Source organism: Scardinius erythrophthalmus (genome assembly GCF_964197995.2).
Source record: "Scardinius erythrophthalmus genome assembly, chromosome: 23".
Taxonomy (NCBI): Eukaryota; Metazoa; Chordata; class Actinopteri; order Cypriniformes; family Leuciscidae; genus Scardinius; species Scardinius erythrophthalmus.
Window position 1 is genome coordinate 13,231,200 of NC_138243.1, and position 26,680 is coordinate 13,257,879.

The window sequence follows — 26,680 nt, forward strand, 5'->3', positions numbered from 1 at the left end:
GGCTTCTGTTTACATAACCACAAATTCTGGCTAATGCACTGCTAGCCACGAAAACGTGTCTTCGGCAATGGCATGTGTCTGTACAGATGTGAGGTTGAGGACGACTGGTGGAAACTGGACTGTGCTCTGCTGGAGCCAAACTTTTACTGTCTGTCTGCTCAAGCAATCCAAACCACGACACGTAGGCTTGGGAAGGCTGGCTCTATTAGCCTAAAGCATTCTGCATTTCTCAGGACAACTTTCTCACAAAACTCACCAAAAAAATTAATAGATTTATTCCTGTGAAGTAACAGTCACGTTTACTAAGATAAAGAGATAATAAACTCGAAATAAATCAAAATGGTGAAAGTGAGCTAGCAAGCCTAGCACAATTTCAATGAGTGCAAATGTGTGTTTTAGAGTGTCTGTGTGTGGCATTTAGAGAAAAGAACTAAATCACATGACGTTCTTCGCTGCAGGCCTTTGACCTTTTTCCATTGATAAACGTGCTCTGAGAGGAGCGAACGCTTTTGTTCAATTCCAAACTCCTGAATTCCAAGCTGTGAGCTTTTCCCACATTGGGTCAAGGGCCTCTCTTTACCCAAACCTCTATTTTCCAACCTCAAAACCTCCTCCACTCCATTACATTTAAGTAACTAATACTGTCTGCACATTTTTGATTCAAGCTGAGGTCAAAATGCGTCACTGTAGTTGAGTCTTTGAAACACAAAACAAAGAAACTCATCCTCACTGAGGAAAACACTGGCAAACTTTACCAGAGCTACACCTAGAGACTAAAATAAGATTTCAAGTGCAAAACAATAGCAACATACACGTGTTTTCATGTAGGCTTAACGGTAGTGACAACTCATATTTTTTAGAGCGTTTATGAGATTTTAATGGGCAGATAAATTCCTCAAAAAGAGTCTGGGGAAGAGCAGCTGTTTTCAGTTAGTGATATGGTACACTCCCCTGAATTTGGACACGTGTCTTTAAGAGGAAAATTTAAAGAAAACAAGGCATGTTTTTAAGTAAAATAAACTCTTATAAAGAACTGGAATTGGACTCTATGTGTAAGTCAAAATCTAGCTTTTACTCTACAATCCTTTTCCCTTTATGTTTGTAAATTACTCGATCATAAAAGGAAGAACTTTGTTGCTTTGTTAAAATAAATATTTGCCCATTTACTTGCCTTCCATAAGGTAAAGTATAATTTACAGTAATTTATAATGGGCCTGACCCACTATCCCCTGTTCCCAACACTACAAGAAATTCTACCAACAATATATTACATACTAAAAGATCACACAAAACCAAGTGGAGACATACTTTCCTCCTGTTGCCATGGCAACATCACATTGCATGAGAGGAATAGAGGCATATGTAGCGACAGGTGCTATGTGGCATCTCTGAATCTATGCTCTGTTTCTATGGCTCAGTTATTATGAGGTCTTTGTTTACCTGTGCTCTCTGCTATTGGTTGATCCAGTGCTGATGGTTCCTTAAAAGGCTGATGGACAGGCGACTCAGCTTCAGGTGTGCCAAATTGGCCCTCTGAGTCCGAACTGATGGAAAATGAAGAAAAACTCTGTGGTTAGTAACAGGACAGTTCTTAAATCTGTACTATGTTGACAAAAGGACATTGCCATGGTTGTTTGGCTCAGCTTGATTTAAATCAGATGGATAATGCTGATGTCAGATCAGGGCTGATCAGTATAAAACATACAAACTCATCCGATCATCAAATTACATCAATATTTAATAAAACATTTTGCACATGTGGCTTAAAGCTTTAGCCTTGGGTGCAACAAAACTGAATTGAGCACATCATGTCCTCATTAAATAATAATTATAGCTGTGACACCAATACTTTCTGCAAATTGTTGTTTATCATATGGTGTGGTGGTTTTATGTGCTCACGTGTGTGTTTGTGTGAGGTAACACTGAAGAGCTTTTTAGTTAAATGAATAATCCCAAAAATGGAAAATTACTTAGCCTCATGTTGTTCCAAACCCATATGACTTTAATTCTTCCGTGGAAAACAAAAGAAGCATTATGCTATTAGGTTTTCAAGTTTCAGAAAAGACATGTAACATAAAAGTGTCACAAAAGCAGACCAGATTACCCATGCGCTATTTTCTAAGTCTTATGTGATAGCTTTGTGTGAGGGTTTGAAAGATTTTAAGGGAATAATGAAATAAATTTCAACATATATGACTTCTTAAAAACCATTCATTGTAATTGAATGGAAAAATGTGACCAGTACAGTTTCCTAAAATGTCTTCTTTTGTATTCTGCAGAAGAAAGAAAGACATACTGTAAAAAAATAATAATAATGCTGCCTTAAATTTTTAAGGACTATCAACTTGGATGTTTAAGTCATTTCAACTTAAATTGCATTAAACTGACTTAAAAAATGAGTTGAATCTTGTATAACTTATAAAAAAAAGTAAAAAAAAATTGCTTAACCTTTTTTTGATGAGTTAAAGCTATGTAAAAACATGTGTTGTCATAACTTATTGATCATATAATTTTTTTTACAGTGTCCAGGTTTAAAAAACTAGTTCATTTTTGGGTGTACTATCATTTTTACATTCACAACAGAGCATAACAGTCATGAGCCTGAGCTCAAAGGGAAGCATTGTTCATCTTTTGTGTGTGTGTGTGTGTGTGTGTGTGTGTGTGTGTGTGTGTGTGTGTGTGTGTGTGTGTGTGTGTGTGTGTGTGTGTGTGTGTGTGTGTGTGTGTGTGTGTGTGTGTGTGTGAAATCGGTTCCCAATCTGGGAGGAGTGCCCAGTCTTGTTGCATAGGCCACCTGCAGTCCCATTAGGGAAGTGATCATTACTAGTCCAGCAAACAAACACAACAGACAAGAGAATAGATGAACTTGCAAAAAACAGAACTGAAATCTTATTAAGTAGTGCTGTGAAAAGGTTTTGCAAAAATATCACTTTCATTCTGTTATACCCAACACAAACCACTCCACTAAATCACTGTATTTTTCATAAACTCCCTGCCTGCACAACTCTTGCTGCTTGTGTTAACTCATACTAAGCTCCAGAGAAATGAGTAGCTCTCTGTGTGGGTGGCTTACTGTGTGCTTTTCTAAGTGTATTTACAACTTTCATGATCCTGACACTCTTTTGGGCCATTGTTCAGGTCTGTGTGGTGATTAATTTGCAACAGTCTTTCAGGCTGCGAGGCGTTGGGAAAGAAAAGATTCTTCCTGGAAAGGAATGTTAGCAGACAGCCCAACAGCACATAGACAGGATGTCAACAACACAGCTTAGGGGAACCAAACAAAAACATTATTTTTGCCCGGATGACACATATGAATTAAACATTGTATAAACAAAAATAAACAACATTTTTTGCATATTCAGAGAATATATGAGTGGCGTTTGCCTATAAAAGAAACTCACTGCTACAATGCTAAGCTGTTGTGGGTGGTTGTCAGAGTGTTGCTATGTGTTTGTTAAGATGTTAGCAGCACATTGCTTTGCAGTAGTTGGGATGCTCTGGGTGGTTTCTGTAGTTATTCTGGTTTCTAGATGGACCAGAAACCAGTCCCCATTAATGTAAGTATTTCAAAATAAGGTTAGAGTTAGGCTTAACAGCATGTCTGTCACATTAAGAGGTGGAACAAATGATGTACCACCAAAGGTTAATAGTCAAATCCTCAATCCTTAATATAAGCAATAGAAATAGTGATGATTATCTTAGCATGCACTACTTATGAATTAGGATAATATACAAATAAGTGTCCTCTTTTAAACCATCGAAAGTGCCAAGAAAGACTGTTATCTACAAGCAAAGGAAATTAGCCATGACACAGTTGGGGGTTGGGAGAGGAGAACGGCTAAATTCTGATCTTTATCTGAGCATAGGGACACATTAGACTAACGGCTAGAACCTGAGCCATGCACACTTCCTAAGGAAATCCCCAAATGATGCTGAAAACACCCACAAACACACTGAGTACACACATACAGATGAGCAAACGTTTACATGCCACTTTCCCCAACCACGACAAGAGCACCAACAGACATGGACATTCAGAGCCTCTGATCTCTGGCTGCTTTGATCCATGTGGCTGACTGCTAAGCCATGCCTGTCTGCACAGCATTCAGAACAGTTAACGCCATCATCTGACCCAAACAGGTGGCTCTGAAGGCAGTTTTTCTAAGGTTGGCCTCCACTGCTGATATTGGGCTCATTTTCAAGGTAAGAACTTGATATAAGAGCATTATAAAGAGACAGATATCCCACACTTCCTCTCTCAAAAGCAACCTCACACACTTCATATACTTCCATATATCACATTTCCTTTCTCACGCTGGGAAGTTTACAAGGTTCTAGACTTGCCTGCAGCCATGAGACCTTTCGTCGTCCTCTTGATCTCCTGACATAGCCACTCGCATCCCTTCAGTGAGGGATTCGTCGTCCATACCCGAATCGGTCTCACCTTCTTCCTCCCCTCCTCCTCTAACGGCTGACCAGGTCCATTTGGCCCACTGCACTGGTGACAGCCAAGACATCTTCAACCTCTTACTGGTGACACGCCAAGCGTCTACTGGAACACCTTGTGGGCGAATCCAAACAAATGAGTCAGTCTCTCTTTGCCTCTTTTTCTCTCTTACAGATGTTTTTTCTCAGCGGAGGGCAACGCTTCACGTGGTCTTGAAGCCGAGCTTCATGTTTTCGTCGCAAAAGCCTCACTGCTTCCTTCCTCTTATGCGACTGTTGATGTTGAGTTCTCTCGTGGCTTCCTCTATCTCAGTGCAGCTGAGGAACGAAGAGTTTGCAGTCTCCTTTCCCTCTCAGAATACCACAGCAAAGATCAGCTGGCTGCCAGATAAGTCCCCCGTCCACCCCTCCTTTTCAGGATCAGACTATTGAGAAGAAACTAGTGGGGGGAGGAGAATAGAGAGTGCCTGTATCTCTGGTCCAGCTGATCCGGGAGCCCCTGTGGAACAGAAATGGTAGCTTCCAAATCAGAACTGCCTTTCTCTCTCATGAAAAGCAGAAGAAGGGAACACAACCGAGGCTGAAGGGAAGGGAGAGAGGGGCTCCGTGGTTTCGGTAGGGAGACTGTGGAATGCAAAGCCGAGCTCCTCCTCAGTCTTTTTTCCATTAACCATCTCTAGCCTTGAGCTCCGGCTCACAACCAGGGAAACCTGTTCTTTCACTTGTCCTTTCACACACACACATACATTGCTACCTGTGTGGAATGCCTTAGCAGATTGCCAGAGGAAATCAGCGTTCCCATGACTAATCTGTACTTAAACCAAAATCTTTTTACAAAGGTAAAATGACCACAATAAAATCTATACAAAAGTCAGGAGCTTGCCTTTAAAACACCTAAATCGCAAAATAAAGGGTTCCAACACGACCGAAGTACTCTCAGTGCGCACATTACATAATCTTAATCAGGATGAAACCATGCTCAAGGATTTAGTTGATGGATACCAAACCAAGCATCTCCATTTTACACCACAACCACATCCTTTGATCACTGTCAACAGTCTAAAAATATAACCCCAGTGAGGCTGTGTTGCTGGCCGTTGCCATCACAAAGTCTACCCATACAACCAGAGTAACAGTTCTCGAAGCCATCACTCGACTTAGCTTTGACAAAATGTCCTGAGCAATGATAATGTGAGTGCTAAGATAATGAACTCAAATCTTTATGAAACCAGATGTTCCTCCATGGCTCGGGGTATCTTATATGTTCATTGAGAAGATGGGTCATTCCACATCAGAGGTCTGCAGATATTTCAGGCAGAATTCATTCGGTGAGACACAGTTAACCGAGGAAACAGAAACCGTTTCGGAAGCTTGTATGATATTAGCAGAGTTGCTAATGCTAATTACGAAATGTACGCATCTTTTATTAAGGTTTAGGTTTTTCTTAAAAGCTTGAGAGAATTTTAACATACATTGCTAGCCATGTTACTAACATTTGTTTGTAATTGAGTGCATCATGTTTTGGTGACTGAATTATCACAGAAAAACTAGAGTTGGTTTTCAATGACTTTTCCTTATAGGAGACCACCCATATACGTCATATACGTTTGTGAGGTTTTAATTCCACATGCTCAGGATATGAAGTTCAGGGGGACTTTACAAGGAGGTCTCACATTTCAAACACACAACGAAAACTTGGCAAGAGACACCCCAGAAGTGGGAATAAATGAAAACACACAACATAAAAGAAAACAGGCCACTGAAGAAAGCGCTTCTTAAAAAGTAAGAGAAACGTTGCTCTCTTGCCCCAAAACAAAGACTGGGCACATGCCTCAGAACATTCCCCGGTAACAAGACGTTAAGCAAACTAAACCTAAATATGATGGTTTCTCAGACAGTTTTGGTTCAAGAGAAAAGTCTAAGGGAGTGTACGTCTGTGCTTCTAATTACAGATTCCACATTTGCAGAGTCGTACAGAATGAAGCTGTGTTTGGATCCACCCATCAGCCTGTGACTGAACTCCACGATTGGGACTCAAAGAAAGACAAATTCCCTTTTTTTGTAACAAAGGAGTCTCTAAAAGAGATGAAAAATGTGAAGAATTCCGATCAGTTTGTTCTGGGTGCACCCTGGGCGACACCTGACACTGATTTACAGAATGAAGGTACAGTGAGCTTTACATGTGTTTGTCCAGTGAAGCTCTGCTTTTTAAAAGCCACTTCCACAGAACACAAAAGTACCGTTCTGAGACGAGTTTCCAACACATGGGATTTTCATAATCCTTGTTTTTTTGCTTTGCTGAAATACCTTTGTTGCACATGATTCCATTAGAGGAGCAACCCAAAAATGCTTTCTTCTATACTATGTGATATGATATGTGTTTAGTGTAAAGACTAATCAACACTTGCTATTTTTTGTTCAGGCTACTTTTATTTCTTAAACAGCTGCTATGGCCTATGAACTTGTGATGTCAGGCCAGCTTAACACATCATAACAATGACACTCTCAGACAACCTTCAGAGCATCATATTCCTGTGTTCAGTGCCAGACTCTGCACGAGATCTCCTTAGCTCCCAGCATCTTGCTTGAGTGTGAATGATGGCATCTGCTACTAGGGAGACTTCACTGTGTTAGATAAGACTATATGCAGTTGTCATTTTTGCGTCATCACAAAATGTATGTAACTGCACTGTAATTATTAAAAATTTATGTTGGTTTAACTTAAAAAAGCAATTTACCTAGTTGTCTACAAATTTTGAGTTCATTGAAATTAAAACTTTGAGTTAAATGAAGGAGATGGGTTTAATAAATAGAAACTCAAAATATGTTATCTGAACCACATTAAATATTTAAGTTGATTTGACAAAATAAAAGTGTGCAGGATTTCAAATATGTTTCAAGAACATTTAGAAAAAAAAGCATCATTTATGGGAGGATGCCTTCAAAAAACAATGCTTTACATGTTACTCAGCCTTAAAGGACATATTAGATCAACATACAGTAAGAGAACATGAGATGCAATAATAACAGGCAGACAGAACTACTACACTGAGAACATAAATGGGGGGCAGATCCATCTTACATAAGCAATCTTCACTAATGTGAGAAATAGCAGTATATCAGAACTGAGCTCACGCCTCCACAACAACCTCACATGGCTGCACTTCATTGTGTACTAACAGGCACTAAAATAGGTCAATCGGCAAACTCTTCAGATTTCCAGAAAAGACTGGAACATGATGGACAATAGTCACCTATCCAATAGGCTTTTTATAAAGCCATATCTATTTGCAGCTGAGCAATAATCATTGTTATTTTTACTGGAGTCACAAGGCAGGGAGAACAGCTGTCCAAAAACAATTCACATGAGAAAAACCACTCCCTTCAAAGTAAGGGTGTATCTCAACATGAGTCCAGTAACACAGTTCAATGTTTAATCTTGGAGATTAACTGGAGGTTTTGGTTAGATTACAATCCAACATTATCCGTTTGCTATGATATAAGTGAGCATAAGTGGAACATTAGCAATGTTTTAACAATTTGAGGGGTTTTTGAAACAGTTATCCAAACTGTTGGGTGATATAAACAAAGATGCAATGTTGAAAAGATGACAAAGTTCCAAAATTATTCGACAGACTGAATTCTAGAGAATTTTCTATTGACTGCAAATTGGAGTGTTTTTGATGTAGATTAAATAACACTGCAGTTAAATCCAAAGGCTTTGCACGTCTGATAGTCTGAAGTTACAGAGCCACCTTGTGGTGAAAAAATGAACTACTAATAAAACTACAACGAGTGTATTCAGAAAAGGGAACTATATCAACTTCATCCCTGTATAGCCTTTATTCTTAATGAGTTAAATGATTCTTAAAAAAATGGAACATGTTTCACAACTTTAACAGACATTAGCATTTAAAAATCCATCACTTCCATAACGTTGAAAATAATCAAAATACGCTTAATTTGTAATGGTTATATATTTAAATAATAATAATAATTGTGCTTACATTTTGTGTGTGTGACCATGATCCATCAACACAGTCGCACAAACTTAAAAAGTAATTATTTTGGATTTTTATATAATTTGCTTAATTTCATGTAGGTCCATAATAACTGTATTAACTAGCCAGTGGCGTAAAAATACAAAGAAATTAATTAAAGTATTGGTATTTTTAACTTCATTAAAAGTAAAAGAATCTAACCAAAAATGTACTTGCCTGAATGTAAAAATGTTTTCATACGTAGTTTGAATGTTTTAAAACTAACAAAAAATATTGTAAAAGCTGAAACCAATATCAGAAAAGTTGTTACCTGTAACTATTAGGAGCTAAAATATTGTGCTTTGCAGATCATGGAAAAGAGCATACAATAGCTCACATTAAAATCATAAAAAAGTTTTGAACAAATCATTTCAGAAAATATTTCGAGCAGCTGTAAATAAAGCACATTGGCTACATCTGCTGGTCAAATGCAGATATACAAGCAGATGAACACATTGACAATAATGTGGGAGTTCCTTCTAAAATATTTAAAATATCATAACAGACCTAAAATATTATTTTATATTGTATGTTTTCAATATTATAGCTTATATACTATAATTTTTAAAAATATGTAAGTTTTGTTTTGAAATAAATTCATATTTTAATCAGTAAGGATGCATTGATCAAATGTGACAGTAAAGACATTTATAATGTTACAAAAGATTTCTATTTCAAATAAATGATGTTCTTTGGATTTTTTTTTTTTTTTTAAACCAAAGTACAGTATCCGGAAAAAACAGCATCACTATTTCCACAAACATATTACATATATTACATATCCCAACATTGACAATAAGAAATGTTTTTAGAGCCCTAAATTAGCATATTAGAATGATTTCTTAAAAGGGTGGTTGATTATGATTTCACTTTACTAACTTTAGTTAGTGTGTAATGTTGCTGTTTGAGCATAAACAACATCTGCAAAGTCACAACGCTCAAAGTTCAAAGCAAAGGGAGATATTTGCTTTTAAAGAAATCGCTTTTTAAGGACTACAACAAACGGCTGGTTGGGACTACACGACATTCCTCCTGGGTTAGTGACATCACCAACCCTAAATTTTACATAAACCCCGCCCCCGGGAACACATTAATAGATTATCATGACAGAATATGCTAATCAATGACTAGAAGATAACTACACATAAGCTACATAAGTTCATCAACTAACCATTCAGAAACGTCTTGTTGCATTCTACATGTTGTCACTTCTTCTTTAGTCTCTCCATCTTTGTCTGTCTCTGGTTTGAACATAAAGGGCTAAAGGTTTTTCAGATTTTCAGTGCATGTCTGTGTGAGGTAATCGAAGCTGCTAAGAACAAGCTGTTGAAGCTCCGCCCTCTGTGCCGGGAGCAGCAGCTCATTTGCATTTAAAGGAACAGACACAAAAACAGCACTTTTTTGCTCACCCTCAAAAAGTGACAATTTTAACACGCTATATAAAAATATTTGTGGGATATTTTGAGCTAAAACTTCACATACACACTCTGGGGACATCAAAGACTTATTTTACATCTTGTGAAAAGGATATTATACCACGCCTTTAAGGATCCTGTGACACTGAAGACTGCAGTAATGATGCTGAAAAATCAGCTTTGCATCACAGGGATAAATTACATATTACAATATGGGAAAAAATCTATTTTAAATTATAATAAAAAGTTTTACAATATTTTCTTATTTTAATTCAATAAAAGTCTTTTTGAGGCATGTCAGTACTACTCCCATGTATGCATCATAACGCTCCAACACACTTGACATAATACATCACAATACAGAAACTCTACACAAATATGCCATTGTCCATAGATGTGCAGCCTTAATCACATGCATGAATGCAGAATATCATTTCAGCTAGTGATAAACATTCATCAGAGGACCTCCTTATTACCAATCCATATAAAGGACAGGAATGTTTCTATGAAAAGACAGTCTCTCTTTGTCTAATAAAAGCTCTAATAGTACTAACTTCAAAATGACTACGTATAAACAATAACTATGGCATTTTGACCTGCAGTCTGGGAAAATGGTAACATTGATTCAAGTGTCCTTCTAAGAAGCCCTACCATCATGGAAAAGCTATTTTTAGGGTGTGTGTTTGTACAACAAGCAGAGCAAAGCATGAAAACCTGACAAGAATATTTAGTAATGCTTCACAATAAGGTCTCATTTCTAAACATTAGTTAATGCATTAGCTAACTTATAAACTAAAATGACCAATACACCTTTTAAAGCATCTATCATGTTTGTTAATGTTAGTTAGTAAAACATTTTTCATTGTTAGTTCACAGTGCATTCATGTTAACAATAACTTTTGATTTCAAAATGTATTAAATGTTGAAATTAACACTGACTAAGATTATTAAACAATGTATGGGAGAAAAACTAGGTTATGGAAGTCAATGGGTGACGTCAACTGTTTGATTACAGACATTCTTCAAAATATTTCCTTTTGTGTTCAGCAGAAGAAAGAAATTCATACAGGTTTGGAACATCAGGGTGATTAAATGATGACAGAACTTTTCTTTTTGGGTGAACTATCCCTTTAATGTTAAGAAAGGAAACCTTAAGCATTAATGAAAGCTTTCAGTCACCCAAACCTTCCCGACATGATCTGGCATAGTTCCTGTAAATTGAACCTAATCAGATGCGTCGTGTCAGATTTTCTAATCCAAATGCAATTTATTAAACACAAACTCAATGAGCTAGGGTCACATAAGGAGAATTTCCCACATTTGCTGTAAGTTTAGTGCACATACAACCTGAACCTGAAGAGGCTATGAATCATCCACACATTTGAATATGCAAATATGCTAGACAAATTACGCCACATGCCAAACTGAGCTGACCAACTCATTCAATATGAGTTAAACTAATCTATTATCTAACCCTCAAGATGAACTGATAACAAGCTGACGTGTCATTTTTACACCTTTACACCACTATAGATGGTGATGCAATCGGTCATAAGTTTTGAGGATGGTCTTTAGGATATAAACAAATGCCAGCATACCAATTCAGACACATTTTACAAAAACACTTCCAATACAGCTGACATCCCATATATAATCACACTCCCAGTAGCGCCTTGCTAAATAAAAGATGTTCAAATATAGACTTGACTGTAAAAAATCCTGAAACTTGTCTGTGTATTTAAAAGGCGTGGAGTTATTTGCACAAGAGCTGGGGTTTGCATTAAACAAAGCATTGCGTTAATTTCTAAAAAGTTTGTGACTGAAGCCTGGAACTCTGTTTTATGCAAGCCCTCCATATAAAAAGACACATTTTAACCCTTTCAGTTCCCAGAATTCATTTCACTCCATGATAAACTTCACCAGCATGATGACCACACCTTTGCTGTCACATCGGGAAGTGCATATGACACAGTAACACTGACATAATGTCTAAACAGGTGAAATATTAACATGGTTTTACAGCACATTTACATAATTATGCATGATACGTCACGGCTATGTATCAAGTACGTATCAAAATAGCATGAATCTATCATATGAATTTAAAATATGAAATACAAGTTAAACTTACATGCTAATGCTCTTCTCCTTTAGGGAGTTTGACCCATTGCCCTTCTTGCTTTGGGATCCCCCCATGATGTTGGTCTGATTAGAGCGTATATATATAAATATATTTTTAAGGTGGCCCTAGCAGGTGGAGTTGGCTCATCTTGGCTCCTGTCCGACAGTCAGAGTCATACAGCCCAGTGCTACAGCAGTGACGGTGCAAAGTGTGTCAGAAATGCTGAAACACTGCTTGTTTTTACGCTGCTCGCCCCTCCTACCTCAGTACACACACACACACACTCCTCCAGTAGCTACATTAGCACATGACCTCTAAACACACACACACACACACACACACACACATTAGCTGTCAGTCAGACATGGGAGATTCCACAGAATGCTGGCAGGGAGAGATACGCGTCAGGCATCCATCCCGACAGGTTTATCTCATTGTGTTCTGACTGGACCTGCATTGATGATCTAAAGTGATCATGTTTTTCCGCACAAGCAACAACATGTGGACTTGGACAAAGTTCAGTTAACAACTCTTTCTTGTAAATGTTGCTGCGATCTCCTGAGACAGTCTAATTAAGGTTCAGCTTCATATGTGGGTCGAATCTGATTAGCTGTTCTTTTTATAGACCATATCGAAGTAAAAATGACGTGATATGATGTTCTAAAAAAGGCTGATTGCAGATAAGAGTAAGAACAGCAGTGCTTGTGGTGATAGGGTTGTTTTTTAAGGGAGTAACTTTTCAAAATGTAAAACTGTTAGCATTTCCTCACCCTCGTGTCATTCCAAACTTGTATGACTTTCTTTCTTCTGTGGAACATAAAAGAAGATATTTCGAAGAATGTTCATGTTGCTCTTTTCCACACAATGGAAGTAGATGGGGACTGGGGTTGTCAAGTTAAAAAAAGCACAACAAGAGTATCATAAAAGTAGTCCGTATGCACTGAATTTCAAGTCTTGTAAAGCAATACAATAACCCTGTCTGGGGAACAGACTTAAGTTTTTAAGTCATAATTCACTTAACATCTTACCATGATTATCCGTGGGTCATTATTAAGATTCATCGTATATGGAAAACAGCAGCTTGAACATCCTGCTTAATATGGTTGTGTTCCACTGAAGTATGTTTCAAAATACACGTGGGCGACTAAATGATGACTGATTTTGATTTATAGCTGAACTGTTCCTTTAAGATCTGGACTGATGTCGAAGTAGATAACCTTGTGGGCAGCGCTCCAACATTTAGCGCAACTGCGCCTCCGGTAACACGAGTTTGATTCCTGGCTCGAGGTCCTTTGCCAATCCTGTTCATCTCTCTCCCACCCTGTACTTTCCAGTCTGATCTCTACACTAAAAAGGCCATAAAAAATTGCTTAAAATAGAGATCTGAACAGATATGCAAAAGCATTTAGTTAAAATAACAGACGATTTTCACATAGAAAATGCTTTCAGTTTTGAGTGCGTGCAAAAGCTGTACATATTAAGGCACAACTTTGACTGACTAAATCATATATCTTTACGACATAAGCTCAGAATATCAAAACCAGTCTAAAAACTTCTGCAGCTCCAATAAACACATGGAGCAACAGTGATATTTCATTAGCTTAACTGAATATAGCATCTTCCTATTGGTGGACTAAAGTCAATTATGTACCTTTAAAAGTTGTTACAGGACCTTAAACTGCTTATAATTTAGGGTAAAAGCTTCAGGCAAAAAATAAGTAAACACTTTAAGTTCAACTCAAGGTTCCTCTCACATACACCTGACACATTTTACCCACATTTGCAGATCTCACACTACGCTGACACTGTCTGAACACTGAACTTTTCTGAACTGAAGTTGTTCTGAGAGACATGTGGTTGGCTGGTTTCAAAGCAATAGTATTCAAAAGGCAGCTGAAGACACACCTCTTCCTGAAGGCATTTAACCACTCCACAATGTTAAACCAAAGCGCGCGCACACACACACACACACACACACACACACACACACACACACACACACACACACACACACACACACACACACACACACACACACACACACACACACACACACACACACACACACACACACACAGTGAGAGGCTGTTTCAGAAATCACATACTCTTCACTCTCAGAAAAAAAGGTACAAAAGCTGTCACTGGGACAGTATCCTTCAAAAGGGTTCTAATGTGTACCATTTAGGTACTAATATGTACACTTTTGGAACTAATATGTACACTTTTGGTACCAATATGTACCTTTGAGGGACCAATATGCACTCTTTAGGTACAAAGGTGTACCTTTTGAAAAGGTACCGCCACAGTGACAGCTTTTGTACCTTTTTTTCTGAGAGTGTTGAGTAGGTACTTATTTTGAATAAGTAATTACTTCATGACCGCTATGCATGTTCTATATAGTATGAGTGAGTGTAGTATGAATGTAATCTGGACATACTTACATTCACCATGTTGTCATTATCATGTGACCTACCAGCGTCAGTTACGTCGCTTCACTGTCATTCATAAATCCTCTACCATGGCCTCATGGGATAGTAAAGTGTCCATCGTATGCACAATTCAGAATCTCACCGGAAATAGTAGGTCACCAGGGTACTTTTTGCCTACTCTTTTACGAGTACTGTGAATTCGCACATACTTCTTTTGTCACATACTGTTTTTTGCCGACTATGTAGTTGGGAAGTATGCGATTTCGGATGCAGCCAATCTTCCTCTTCTTTGCTTATATCCGAATACAAAGGCTTCCCGAACAAGAAAAATGTAGGATGGGACTTTTGTTCATGGGGAATTGATTGAATGGTTGAATGGTCGTGGTTTGCTATTGGTCGATCTCATGTGAGTGACAGGTTGTTCCGCCCTTGCGCCAGTATGAACGTCATCAGTGGGACTTGACATTAACACAACCCGCCAACCCACCAAATGTGGGTGAATTTCAGCAGTGGCGTGTAACGCAGTCACATACTAGCAACGTTGGCGGGTTGAATTGTATATATGATAAATACAATTTTCAGTTGTAGTCTTTTAAAAAGGCATCGAAAATAATAAACTAAGTGCAATGTAGTGTTGTCAAAAATATAGATTTTTCGATACATATAGATACCGAAATATTCCAAACGCTTCCAATACTCATTTTCCTCAGAATAGATACACGATACCAGCTGTGCTTTCTCTCTCTCTAATCTCTTCAACGGCGAGTTGACACACAAACCCGCCTCCCCTCACTTACTTCTTTAATTTGCTCTGGATGAATATTGTTGGTTGTCTTAAAGTAACAACAGCCTCATATACTGTACCTGCTGCCAAATTATGAGATCATATTAAAAAAATATATTTATATGGCAGTTTTTCCCATGCATGATATCGATGTCACAATTGTGGCCACTAGTAACTTTGTAAAAAGTAAAATTATGTGCATGGATAAATCATTTATAGCCTAATAAACAGCTCACTGTAATATTGCATAAAAACAAAAATGTTCATTTTGATTTCATGGTGACTTTAAAATAATTAAAATTCTAAAAAAATTCATCGAATTTGGCTCTTGGTTTGCACTCATGTCATATAATTACTCTGACACCTCAGACCGAACCTCTCTGAATTAGGATGTGCATGTATTACCAGAAGCTTTTAGTAAAGTGGTAATGACACAATCTGGTAAAGACTGCCCTCTTGTGGTGGGGGAGAGCAAATAGACAAAGAATGTATGATGCCAGAAAACCTCATTATAGAGAATCCTTCAGAGCACATATGAATGATAGACATGAAGAATACTAGGAAAGACAATTTCTGCTGCACTCAGATTACCCCAAATTTTAACCACATAAAGACAACCATTTGAATGTTCTTCAGAAAATAATAACCAAAAAACATGCTGAAGAAAATTCAAATGTAAGACACAGCTGCTGTGCCGCTGCTGTGTCTCATTTTGAAGCTGCAGGGGTCGCATTTGTCGGCAGCAATTATTTATGCTTCACTAGGAACAAGTCAAATTTATAATGGTTTCTTTTCTGAAATGAGACATCCTTGATGACGTATGTGGCCAAATGAGACGCAGCTAGCATGTGCTTACATGTATTTACATAGTTGCTGTGCAACAAGCAGAACTAGCGCTCGAGCGTGTGGAACATGAGAAATTCTCTTCAGTCGGGTCTCAGTGAATTGTATCTACACTCTTTTCAGAGGCACAGAACCATGAGTGATCTCAGCCTGCGAAACTTCCCATTGTTGACTCAACATATTTCCACATCCTTCTTCCACAAGGGACGATTACATAGTCCACTGCACACTGTAGGGGTCCAGATCCAAGTATCTGAACATGACAGATAGATACTGATTCAGAAGGCTAGAAGTTTTACCCTCCAGCATTTTAACTCAACTGATGGGCACAAGACTCCACATTTCCAAGCAATGAGAGTTGTTTAGGTGTGACCTCACCCTTCAGCCTCAAGAAACTTGGAAATACCAGAAAGAAAGAGAAAACCAAACCAAGATGACGCAATCTACATGCAAAGGTCTTTTTGAGCCAGCTGGTCACTTAGTTGGTTCTGAAAACCACGAGCTAGGCATTTATAATTTTATATTTATTTTGTACCGATTTTCACATCTTGATTCAGTGCCTCAGCATTGTGAAAAACATCTGCCAACAGTGAGTCTTTCTACAAACAGAAGGGTCTCTGATTAAAGCTTTCCGAATGTGGGCAGTTTGGGGACTTGTATGTCTTTCTTTGTATGAGTCTAGAGAGTGAACTGACCTTTGCTTTGGTGAATGAGACACACTTACAGTACAGACTTCAATGTAGAGGTCAGTTCTCTCATGTGGTTAACACATGTGACTGACTTGGTAATGAGACAATTCAGCGCTCCATTTCCTTCGGCATAGCTCATATAAAGTTTCCAACCCTGATCATCAAAGATGATGCGGGTATTTACGTTTCCATGAATTGGTCAACCATGTGACTATGAAAGGAACAGGACTTCAACTACAGTAGGATTATAAAATGTGTGCACTGATGTGTGTAAGTCGCATTAACCAGGTGGCGACCATATAATGAGGGGACCATGGCATATTTGTGAAAACAACAGCACCCCTTTTGAGAGACAACATTATGGCCAAGTTTGGATAAGATTTTTGAAACAAGAAAAAAGGATGACTTAAGTTTAGCCTAAAAGACATGCATTGGTTAAGAAAATAAATATGTTCCTATGGAAGTCTATAAAACATTCTGATATAAAATCTTTAGCCTAGAACAAAGTGTCTTGGCCTATATGAGAAACAATATGAATATGAATAGCATTTGAATAAATTAACTTTGAATAAATTAACAACTGGAGACTGAACCGGTGAAAACACACCTGAATCTCCTTATCAGAAAATAATACTTATTTAAGCATTCCATTGATGTTTCATAGAATGTTATAAATATAATAATAATGATAAAAAAAAAGTCATTATTTACTTGCCTCCAGGACCGAGTTTGGATACTCTAGCCCTAAACAAAGCGCAAAATGCTTCCGTGATTTGTCATTATTCATCAATTATTGGAAATAGGCGACTCATATCCTTCGAATCGATTTTTTAAAAACAGTTGGTTTTAATTAACTAGTTTTAAAAAACTATTTCGCCTTTTTACGGCATGCACATACGCTCCAAATGTCACTATCTCTGGCTTACGATCAGACTTACTTGACAGAGGTTCAACTGATTCATGAAAAGATTCTCCTCAAAAAAGCGAGGCGTTCAAATGTTGAAAAGCGAACGTTCTAAAATTAACGGTTTAACCCTTCAATTTGATGTAATGGACTGCTATGGAACTGTTGAGAGTTTGTTCGACAGAGCAAATCTGAAATTCTGTTCTGACAGGCGAACTATTCTGACTCGTGAGCAGCGTGCGTAAACTCCAGCGCGCGTTCATGTCAAGCAGGAGTTTCAATTCCCCTCCAGATAAGAAAAATATGACACAATTCTGTAACATTCTTGTGGCGTTTCCTCACCTTTTATGATGTTTTTTCACAGGCTGGGCATCTTCATGCAAACTTCGTTTTTCAAGTCTTCTTAATAAATAGTTTGAATATTCTCAAGTAGTGGAACTTCTACATTTAAAGAGACGGACTCGTAAATCCTGACGGCAGTAATGCCGTTGTGTTCATTGGCTGTGTGTGGAGCTCTTGGCGGAGGATGGGAGGGCAGTTCATGACTCTGTATGGAAAGAGGATGTTTTGTAATGTGTGGCGCACTATTCCAGACGGATAAATGGGAAATGAACGAACTTCCCGGTGGTTATGATCTGAATTCTGCCTTAAAGACACAGTGCTGGTATCTGAAGAATGTATAGCCTACCAACTGAATCGAATCTGAGACACAGATACAGGCATCACAAAAAAGATTTTGGGTAAGGAATTTAATAATAATAATACTATTATAACATTATGAATACACAATATGAATTAATCAACAATTAGAAAACACTGACCCAAGCTACAAGCTACAAGTATACATTAGATAACAGTTTCTTTACAAAGCACATTAGTGCACAAAAGGGTATTGTGTGGATCAAATGTCTCAAAGCCTGCTTTGAGAATACTGCAACAATATCCTAATACCTGGCAACAGTTCAATTGGGACTCCAAATTTAAATTCTTGATTATTATTTTTTGTAACATTTTATTTTACATTGTCCTTGTTACATATGTTTCATGTACTTACCATAGTAGTAACAGCAAATTATGCATAATTACATGCAATTAACCCTCAACCAAATCCTAATCCTACCCTAACCCTATAGTAAGTACATGTAGTTGCTTAATATTACTCAGTACTTAAATATATTTTAATAACAATGACACCTTAAAATAAAGTGTAACCTTATTTTTTAGGTAGTTAATTGGCTGGTTAACATGTGTGGAGAGAATCGATTCACTGTGGACTGGACTGGCATTAAAACTTGTCAGTACAATACAAAAGGTATATAACATTTATAAAGGAGCACATCAAACTGGAATATTTCCATAAATCTCTTTCAGAACCAACAGAGCAGTATCTTCTGACTCCCTGCAAACAAAACAGGGAGAATTATTTATTTTGGAGCACATACACATATGAATGATATATACATAGGTATCATGAAAGATTTTCTCTTACCAGTAGCACAGATGGCTCTGTATAGCAAACAGGTACTCATTGAAACTTTCAATTGGTGTCTCCTGAAGAACAAAGTCAATACGTCGCCCACGATTCAACATTCCCACCTTGAAGTTCCTCTGCTCGTTCTCCATTGGTGATACTGCACCACACATATTCGGATGTGAGATGGGACATTCAAAATCAGATTTTTATAAATATCTGAATAGTAAAAGTGTAATTCGATACCTTCTGCTTCATCAGTAGGGGTCATGGAACTGAATCCACCCTCTGCGAGCGCTGGCGATGGGACCTGAGAAATGCTCTGCCAAACCATTCGTAGGGATCCCAGTAAATCAGAACTGACTCGAGTCAACCCTTCTTTGAGTTCTGTAGGCATCAAAGACATTTCGTTAGCCTCAGAGACATTTTTGAATATTAAAACTATGGATTTCGTTCCATAAAGTGACGTGAAATACCGAGGTGCATCCTCTTTCTGCCTTTATGATGGGGTATCAACATTGGTGGCAAGTCCACGTCTTGAGGCACAAGCATGGGCTCGATCCGATACGCCACTGGGTCAAACTGCACAGATTACATTCAAGGTTTAAGAACATGGCTCTAAGGAAGATATATGGTTCTCAGGCAGTGTTTTGGAGCGTGTCTTACTGGATGGAAGATGTTGTAGAAACTTTTGCAGGTAGGGAAGCTGTAGTTAGGATCAATCCTCTTCAGACCTCTAACAGTTAAAAACATTCCTATGGGTGATCCAACAGCAAAGAAAGCCTGAGGATGAAAGGCTAACTGAGGATAATCAATGGATACCTGCAGAATAAAGAACAAGTTATTTGGCAACTGTAACTTAAACAGTGAAATCATTTGAATTCTTAAGATGTTTCTACTCATACTAATGGAGATTCAAGGGACTACAACAGCCTTAACTTGGAAGCACATACAGAAAAAATTGTAAATAGTTGTATATTATATACAGCATATTAGATTGGTGATCACAGGAATAAAGTAATACAATATTTAAAATACATTCAAATCAAAGCCAGTTATTTTTTTATATTTAAAATAAATAAATAATACAAACACTTACTTGTCCAATGCCAACATTAAAATGCTGATAATCAAATGCACTAGTGGTGGGGGTTTGATGTTCATGAGCATTTCTCATCCCTAGACTTGAGGAGTTTGTCTTATTTTGGGCTGCATGTCCACTTCCGATTCTGGAGTTCTGTTGGATATTCAAGAAGAAATGACTATAAATTACATTAAAACAAACATTCCGATCTAAAACAATGGACTCTTATCGGTCTTCCCTTCCATTGCTGGGTGTGGAGAGGAAGCTTCACACAATTAAGCTACATTGCAAACCTTTCCACTTCTACCATGAGCCAACAAGGCTAGAAGGAATTTCAGGAATTACCTTCCATTTCTTGACACAGTCCATCAATTTTTTGCGAGGACCAAGGGGTAGTCCGATATCTTTTAGGTCATTCTCTGAGCAGAGCGTCTGAAACGGTTTAATTGGAATAAGGAAAGGTGAAATGAAGAATTGGAGTGTTGTGTTTTTAAGATGTGTGGTATGTGTTTCAGGACAGAAAACTGACCAAAGACTCCATATCCACTTGTTCTCTCTGTAGTACATTGAGGTGCTCTTGCAAGCCATGGCTCTTCAGCGCCTCCTCCAGACTCTCATAGGAACTGCAGCCCGTGTCAACATGAGGGTCCTCCTGGAGCTGTGCAGACCGCAAAAACATTCTTCAATTGATCACTTATATTCTTTGAAATCTATAAAAGCAATTGGATACTCTGCTCTATTATGTTTCATAGCAAATAATTTACTTATCGCGTAATAAAAAAATAAATAAATAAATAAATAAATAAATAAATATATATATATATATATATATATATATATATATATATATATATATATATATATAAAATACAAATATAATAGTAATTTTAAATATTTTTGTATAAAATATATATATATATTTCTAAATAGCTTTATTTTTATTTCAGTTTAAGTTTAATATTTTTAGTACTTCATTATTTATAAATTATTTCAGTGAGTTGGCAAGGGAACACTTCTCATTTTTTATGCATTATTTTAATTATATTTAAGCTTTATTTCAATTAGTTTCAGTTAACAATAGCAACACTGGTGCAAACCTCATGAGCTGTGGCATCTGCACTTGTCTCTTGATTGGTCAGGAGATCAAACAGGATCAATGAGCCTGTATAAAACAATACACATTATTGGAAAAAAAACTTTAAACATGAAACATTGTACTGTCCGTAAGTATTGGTTATTATATGTCACCAAACCAAAATAGTAATTCTGTTCTGAAATGCACAGTTACGTACCGAGGCTGTGTCCAACCAAGGAAACGTGTCCTATGAAGTGTGGATTCCTCTGAAGGAAGAGGCTGTGGAGACGGTTGATCTCAGAGGCCACTGTATCCACAATCGTCTGGCAGTATGTGGCACTATTGTAGAAGAAAAGGTCCAGCACGGTGTCGTTGCTGAACTGACGCAGACGGCTAATGCTAGGCAGTGTGATTCTCTCAATGTCTCTATTTAAAATAGAAATAAAACAGTAAAAGATGTATGTGGGTTAGAGAGAGAGAGAGAGAGAGAGAGAGAGAGAGAGAGAGAGAGAGAGAGAGAGAGAGAGAGAGAGAGAGAGAGTCAAACGTCTTACTTGTCAACTCCTGTAGTTTCTCCATGTAAGACTTTGTGCCAGTTGACTGGAAGATACTCAACCCTTCCAATGATGCACAAGTCCTCACTCTGCCTGAAGTGGCTGTTTAAGAGGCCGTTGGAGGCGTTTCGAAATTCATTAACTGCAGCAGTGAATGGGGAAAAACATGTCAAAATGCTTTAAAAAAAAATGGTACAATAATATGGAGCGTTGAGTGTCATAAACGTGGCTTGTGAACTGCTCGATAGTTGCTAAACAATCCAACATATTGGGAAGAAGTGTTCATTTTTAGTTTTAGGTGATAAAGGCTCACCACACTGGACAATGCCACGGAGACGTATGTCACAGGCCGGACCGATACCGTGAACCATGAACACCAGGTGGTCTACTATCTCTGGTTCTCCTACAGAAACACAGCAAGAAAATATATCAAAAGACTGATATTGTTAGCTAACAAACATTACAAACCACTAACCCTAAGCCATGCTTGAGCTTTAACCGTTCAAAAATCTAAGGCAGCATCCTAATTAAAGTGAACAGGAGAGACTCAAATGAAATGAGCTTGATGTTAGCATGTTGCTAAGCTAGCAATGTGAAACTTGTGCAGCGTTCACGCCATTTCGTAATAACCATAATTTCGAGATGACAACACGCAACGTTCTGATCTCGGACTCGGATAAAATAAAACCATGGTTTATTTTCGTAGCTGTACGAGGTCAGAATCTCGTAATTACGGTAATTCTGACATGGTGTGAACGCACCTTTTAACACGCATAAAACTACACAGTTTACAGAAATATTAGGTGAAATAGTCCAATAGAGTTCGATGTTATCATATTCCTATGCTAACAGTGTGATACTTTAATACGCATAAAAATACATAACTAAGGCTACACAAATATTGAGTGCAGATTTTGATGTTAGCATGTTCCTATGCTAACATTATGATACTTTAATACACATAAAACTACACAGCTCTCACAAATATTATGTGAAATACTCCAGAGTTTGATGTTAGAAGGATGCCCAGCTAACAAAATGACACACAATGCACATATGCAATACATACTCTATCGTTGACTCTAGTGTATACATTTTAAGGTTAAATTGTCATTAACCATCAAAGTCAAATAGCCCCTCTCTTTCCTCTACATAAGGAAAGCAGCGACAGTTGAGTTCATGAAGTGTCCAACATTCCAGAATTTCTTTTTACAATGTGACTTTAAAAGTAAAAAATAATCAAAACAAAACACAGCACACTAATATTGGGCAAAATTGTCAATTTTCAGTTATTGAACTTTTTATTTATCTTTTCAGTATTGAATGAAATAAGAATATTTGTTCTCTCTACATACTAGCCATCTTGGATGAGCTTACCACAATGCATTCTGGGACTGTCTACATTAAGGCTATGAGTATTTCTGCTTTAGAATTTGGCCAAAATTAGGTATTTTAAACCATTTGGAAGTGCATTTGTGTCAGAAACATGTAACTAGTAACTAGTAACACCCTAATATTTTTAAACAGAGTTTTAGGGAGCTGCACTTACCCTCTGGTATCTCTACTGGAATATTCTCAACTCCTCTCTTTAGAGTTACGGGTTGAGTTCGTTCAGATGGGGAAGGGGGAAAGTCCTTGCAACCACTGGGATACTGTGTCATAAGCTGAGGTAAAGCAGTGAGAAAGACAAAATGTAACTTGTGAACAGAAAAGTGTCCATTTTCCATGAGCTTCACATTTAAATAATACCTTTGGATTGTGAAGGATCACAGTTTCCCCTGTTGGGAGCTCCAAATTCCTCTTCCATTCGTCCAGCGTAACTGCAATCATATAGGCGTCCTGTTTTTGAATAAAGAAAAAGTATTAAGTATTAAAAAACTGTACAAATTTAATTTATTCAAGAACATCTGTGCATCTCACCTCTAGGAAATCACTGAGTTCCTCGCTGTAGGGAGTGTAGCTCACTTCTTTGCTGCCTTTGTGGAACCAGGAGCATCGTCTGACCTCGGTGGGCTTCTGTTCCCAGTACACGGAGTAGCGCTTTCTTTCACGTAGCCTGACGTCATACCGTCTTCCTTCTGTAGCCACTACCACTTCATCCTTTTCACTTTTCCCCACTGCAAACAAACCAGATCTCGTGGTTATCATTCGAAACATACATATGTACTTGTGTTAATAAACTAACTATACTTTCAGTAGTTGCAAACAATAGGTTTTAAAGTATCCAGAAGGAGACAATGGAAGACCTCGACTGTGAGCGTCCTCCAGTCGCCGTGAGTCTTCTCTGCTGAAGGGTTGCCAGGTGTCCTTGGAGTCCACCTGCTTGTTGAAGAACCAGTGGTACTGGACGGGTTCATACGGCTCAGAAATATTCATGCTGAGAAGAGCAGAGACGCCACACCAAGACCAGCGGACTGCAAATATAATGTTGCCATGTGTTTTAGTAATACGCTAATGGTCTCTGCGATCTCATTTGTGTACAGACACACACAAACACACTCAAACTTGTTTTTATAGCTTTAAATAGATTCTCCATTGACGTTATGATTTTTATACTGTGCAAACTGTATCTTCTATGTTCTATCCCCTTACACTAACCCTACCATAAACCTACTCATCACACAACCCTTTCTGCATTTTTACATTTTCAAAAAACAACACTTAGAATGATTTATAAGCTCTTTTCAAAATTGTCAAAATTTTCTCATTTTACTATCTTTGTGGGGACATTTGCTCCTCTCAATGTAGGTTTAACACACACACACACACACACACACACACACACACACACACACACACACACACACACACACACATATATATATACATACATACATACATATAAACATACATACATACATATATATATATTAGTCACAATATATAAAATCATCTGCTAAATGAATAAATGTTGATTGACATAAATAAACACAAACTATTTTTCTATATTTTACTATACTTCATATTGCTTCACTGAGTTTTTAAATAATTATTACATTTCTTTGCAGGGTTTTATAAGACTTTTCTTTATTTAAATGTCCAGCCAGTTATACCACTTAAAAAATAAATAGCAACATAAAATGTTGTTAATATAATAACAACAACAGAAGAAAATAACATAAAATATTGTCCATATGCAAAAAGAAATGAAAAGCAAAATCACAGAAAATTGGAAAGCACAATATGACTTTTTACTTTTTTTATATTAAATGAGCTTTATTTATTTATTTATTAATTATTCACAATAACATTAGCTGCCAGGAAATAAAAAAAAAAATTGCCAAAAGATAATAACATAGAATATGTAAAAAATAAATAAAAAAATGATACAATCCAGTGCTTTCAAAGCATGTTTTCAGCGCTTTTTTGTTTTTAGTTTGTTCCAAAAGATTTTAATATAATTTAGTCATTTTTAAAATGTGAAAAAATTGGTTTGCATTGAGCCCACTTCTTTTTATGTATATGGTATTTTCCTAATAAAATAAATAACTATAATATGTTGTTCTTTACATTCCAAATGGTCATTCTGAGTATAGAAAAGCACACTAAATACACAAATTTCTATCATACACTTCAGTTTTCTATTAATAAAGGTTTCTAAATCTTTCCAAAAATAATCTTGAGTAAATACAGTGTGAAAAAAAACAGGTGCAAAATAGGCTAGTTTCTTTTTCTAGTGCACAACATTCACAGGTAGCTATGAAATAAGCCTAAATCTTTCCAAAACATGCTTTTTTATATTTTTTTTTTACAAAAAAACATGATCCCAGTCAAAACTGGAAAATAAGTATTGCACATAGAGAGTATAGCAAAAGCTAATTTGCATCTCAGGTCCCTAGATAGGCTTTTCTAAACAAAATAAAAAATAAAAACAAAAAAATAAAACAGCTTAGCAGGATAAATTATGTTAAGTATTTTGTAAGAAACTTCCTTTATTTTGTTATTAACTCAAAACTTTTTTGTTGGCTATTTCAATGCTTTAAATCACTTTTGACATTAAACTCAAACATCAAGGAGAGCGGTTACGTCATCATATGGTGCCCCGGCAGCACTTACGTAATATTGGATGACGGCAGCAAAACAAATTACTAATAGTTGCATTATCAGTTGATGCACTGGCAATGTGTTGTGGACAAAACAAAATAACCAAACTAAAGTGTTTTTGTCATACGGACATTGCGGAGCGCGTTCGCGTACTGCAAAAGTAGGGCACGACATTTAAACGAGTGACCGAGGACAATGAAACATAAACAAAATGCATTTTATATGACCGTGCCAACTGAAGTATACAATACTAGCGCATATATGACGATTCGATATATGAAAAAAAATGCATAAAAAAGACTAACTGTATCACAAGGACAATTGATTTAATGATACCTAATAAGCCTTTTTGGAAATCTTTAAAGCACGATGTCAGGACTGACTACTTACTGGTCGTAAGTACTACAAACGTTTATCATCTGATACAACAAATGAAGGCAAATAAGAGGGAAAACCATAATAATGCATCGCATCGCAATCTACTCACCGGCTGCTCGTAAGGATGCCCGCTTAGGACAAAACTGACTTCTGACAGAGAGAGAGCAAACCTCACACACTGTAATTCACTATGGTGGTCAAGTCCGAAGTAAATGCATCTACCAGGGCAGAGCTGAAACCTTATAAGTATTCTTTGAGTCTAAAGGTCGACAGATAGGGGGGAATTCTGAAACAATCAATCAACAACAGCAACTGCGTTTCACCATAGTGAGATGGGTTATTATGAGTCAATGAATCTGAAATTATGGTGCTCATAATCACATGCATAATGATCTCAGAATA

General features: G+C 37.2%; 2 protein-coding genes across 5 annotated transcripts in view; both read right to left on the reverse strand.

The window, feature by feature from the left end:
* The window catches only part of tacc1 (transforming, acidic coiled-coil containing protein 1), a 31,623-nt gene extending 13,370 nt beyond the window's left edge, over positions 1-18,253 (reverse strand). The window contains exons 1-3 of one of the 4 annotated variants that reach the window (XM_081354553.1): positions 18,015-18,179; positions 4,345-4,561; positions 1,441-1,544 (exon numbers count right to left, since the gene is read on the reverse strand). In XM_081354553.1, the coding sequence (XP_081210679.1) occupies positions 1,441-1,544; positions 4,345-4,517 (277 nt within the window). In that variant the 5' untranslated portion in view covers positions 4,518-4,561; positions 18,015-18,179. Of the gene's footprint in view, positions 1-1,440; positions 1,545-4,344; positions 4,955-12,032; positions 12,256-18,014 lie in introns of those variants that run through there. The other 3 variants (XM_081354554.1, XM_081354555.1, XM_081354552.1) reach the window with 3 other exon arrangements.
* Positions 18,254-18,410: 157 nt separating this feature from the next.
* ddhd2 (DDHD domain containing 2) lies at positions 18,411-26,494 on the reverse strand. Its single transcript, XM_081353515.1, has 17 exons — positions 26,388-26,494; positions 24,103-24,270; positions 23,777-23,973; positions 23,606-23,695; positions 23,406-23,520; positions 22,170-22,259; positions 21,857-21,998; positions 21,520-21,728; positions 21,325-21,389; positions 20,757-20,885; positions 20,573-20,659; positions 20,243-20,380; positions 19,810-19,965; positions 19,620-19,725; positions 19,390-19,530; positions 19,162-19,303; positions 18,411-19,071 (listed from the first exon to the last, which is right to left on the reverse strand). Exons 2-17 carry the CDS (start codon positions 24,230-24,232, stop codon positions 19,011-19,013), a joined length of 1,998 nt encoding a protein of 665 aa, XP_081209641.1. The 5' UTR covers positions 24,233-24,270; positions 26,388-26,494; the 3' UTR covers positions 18,411-19,010.
* Positions 26,495-26,680: the final 186 nt, after the last annotated feature.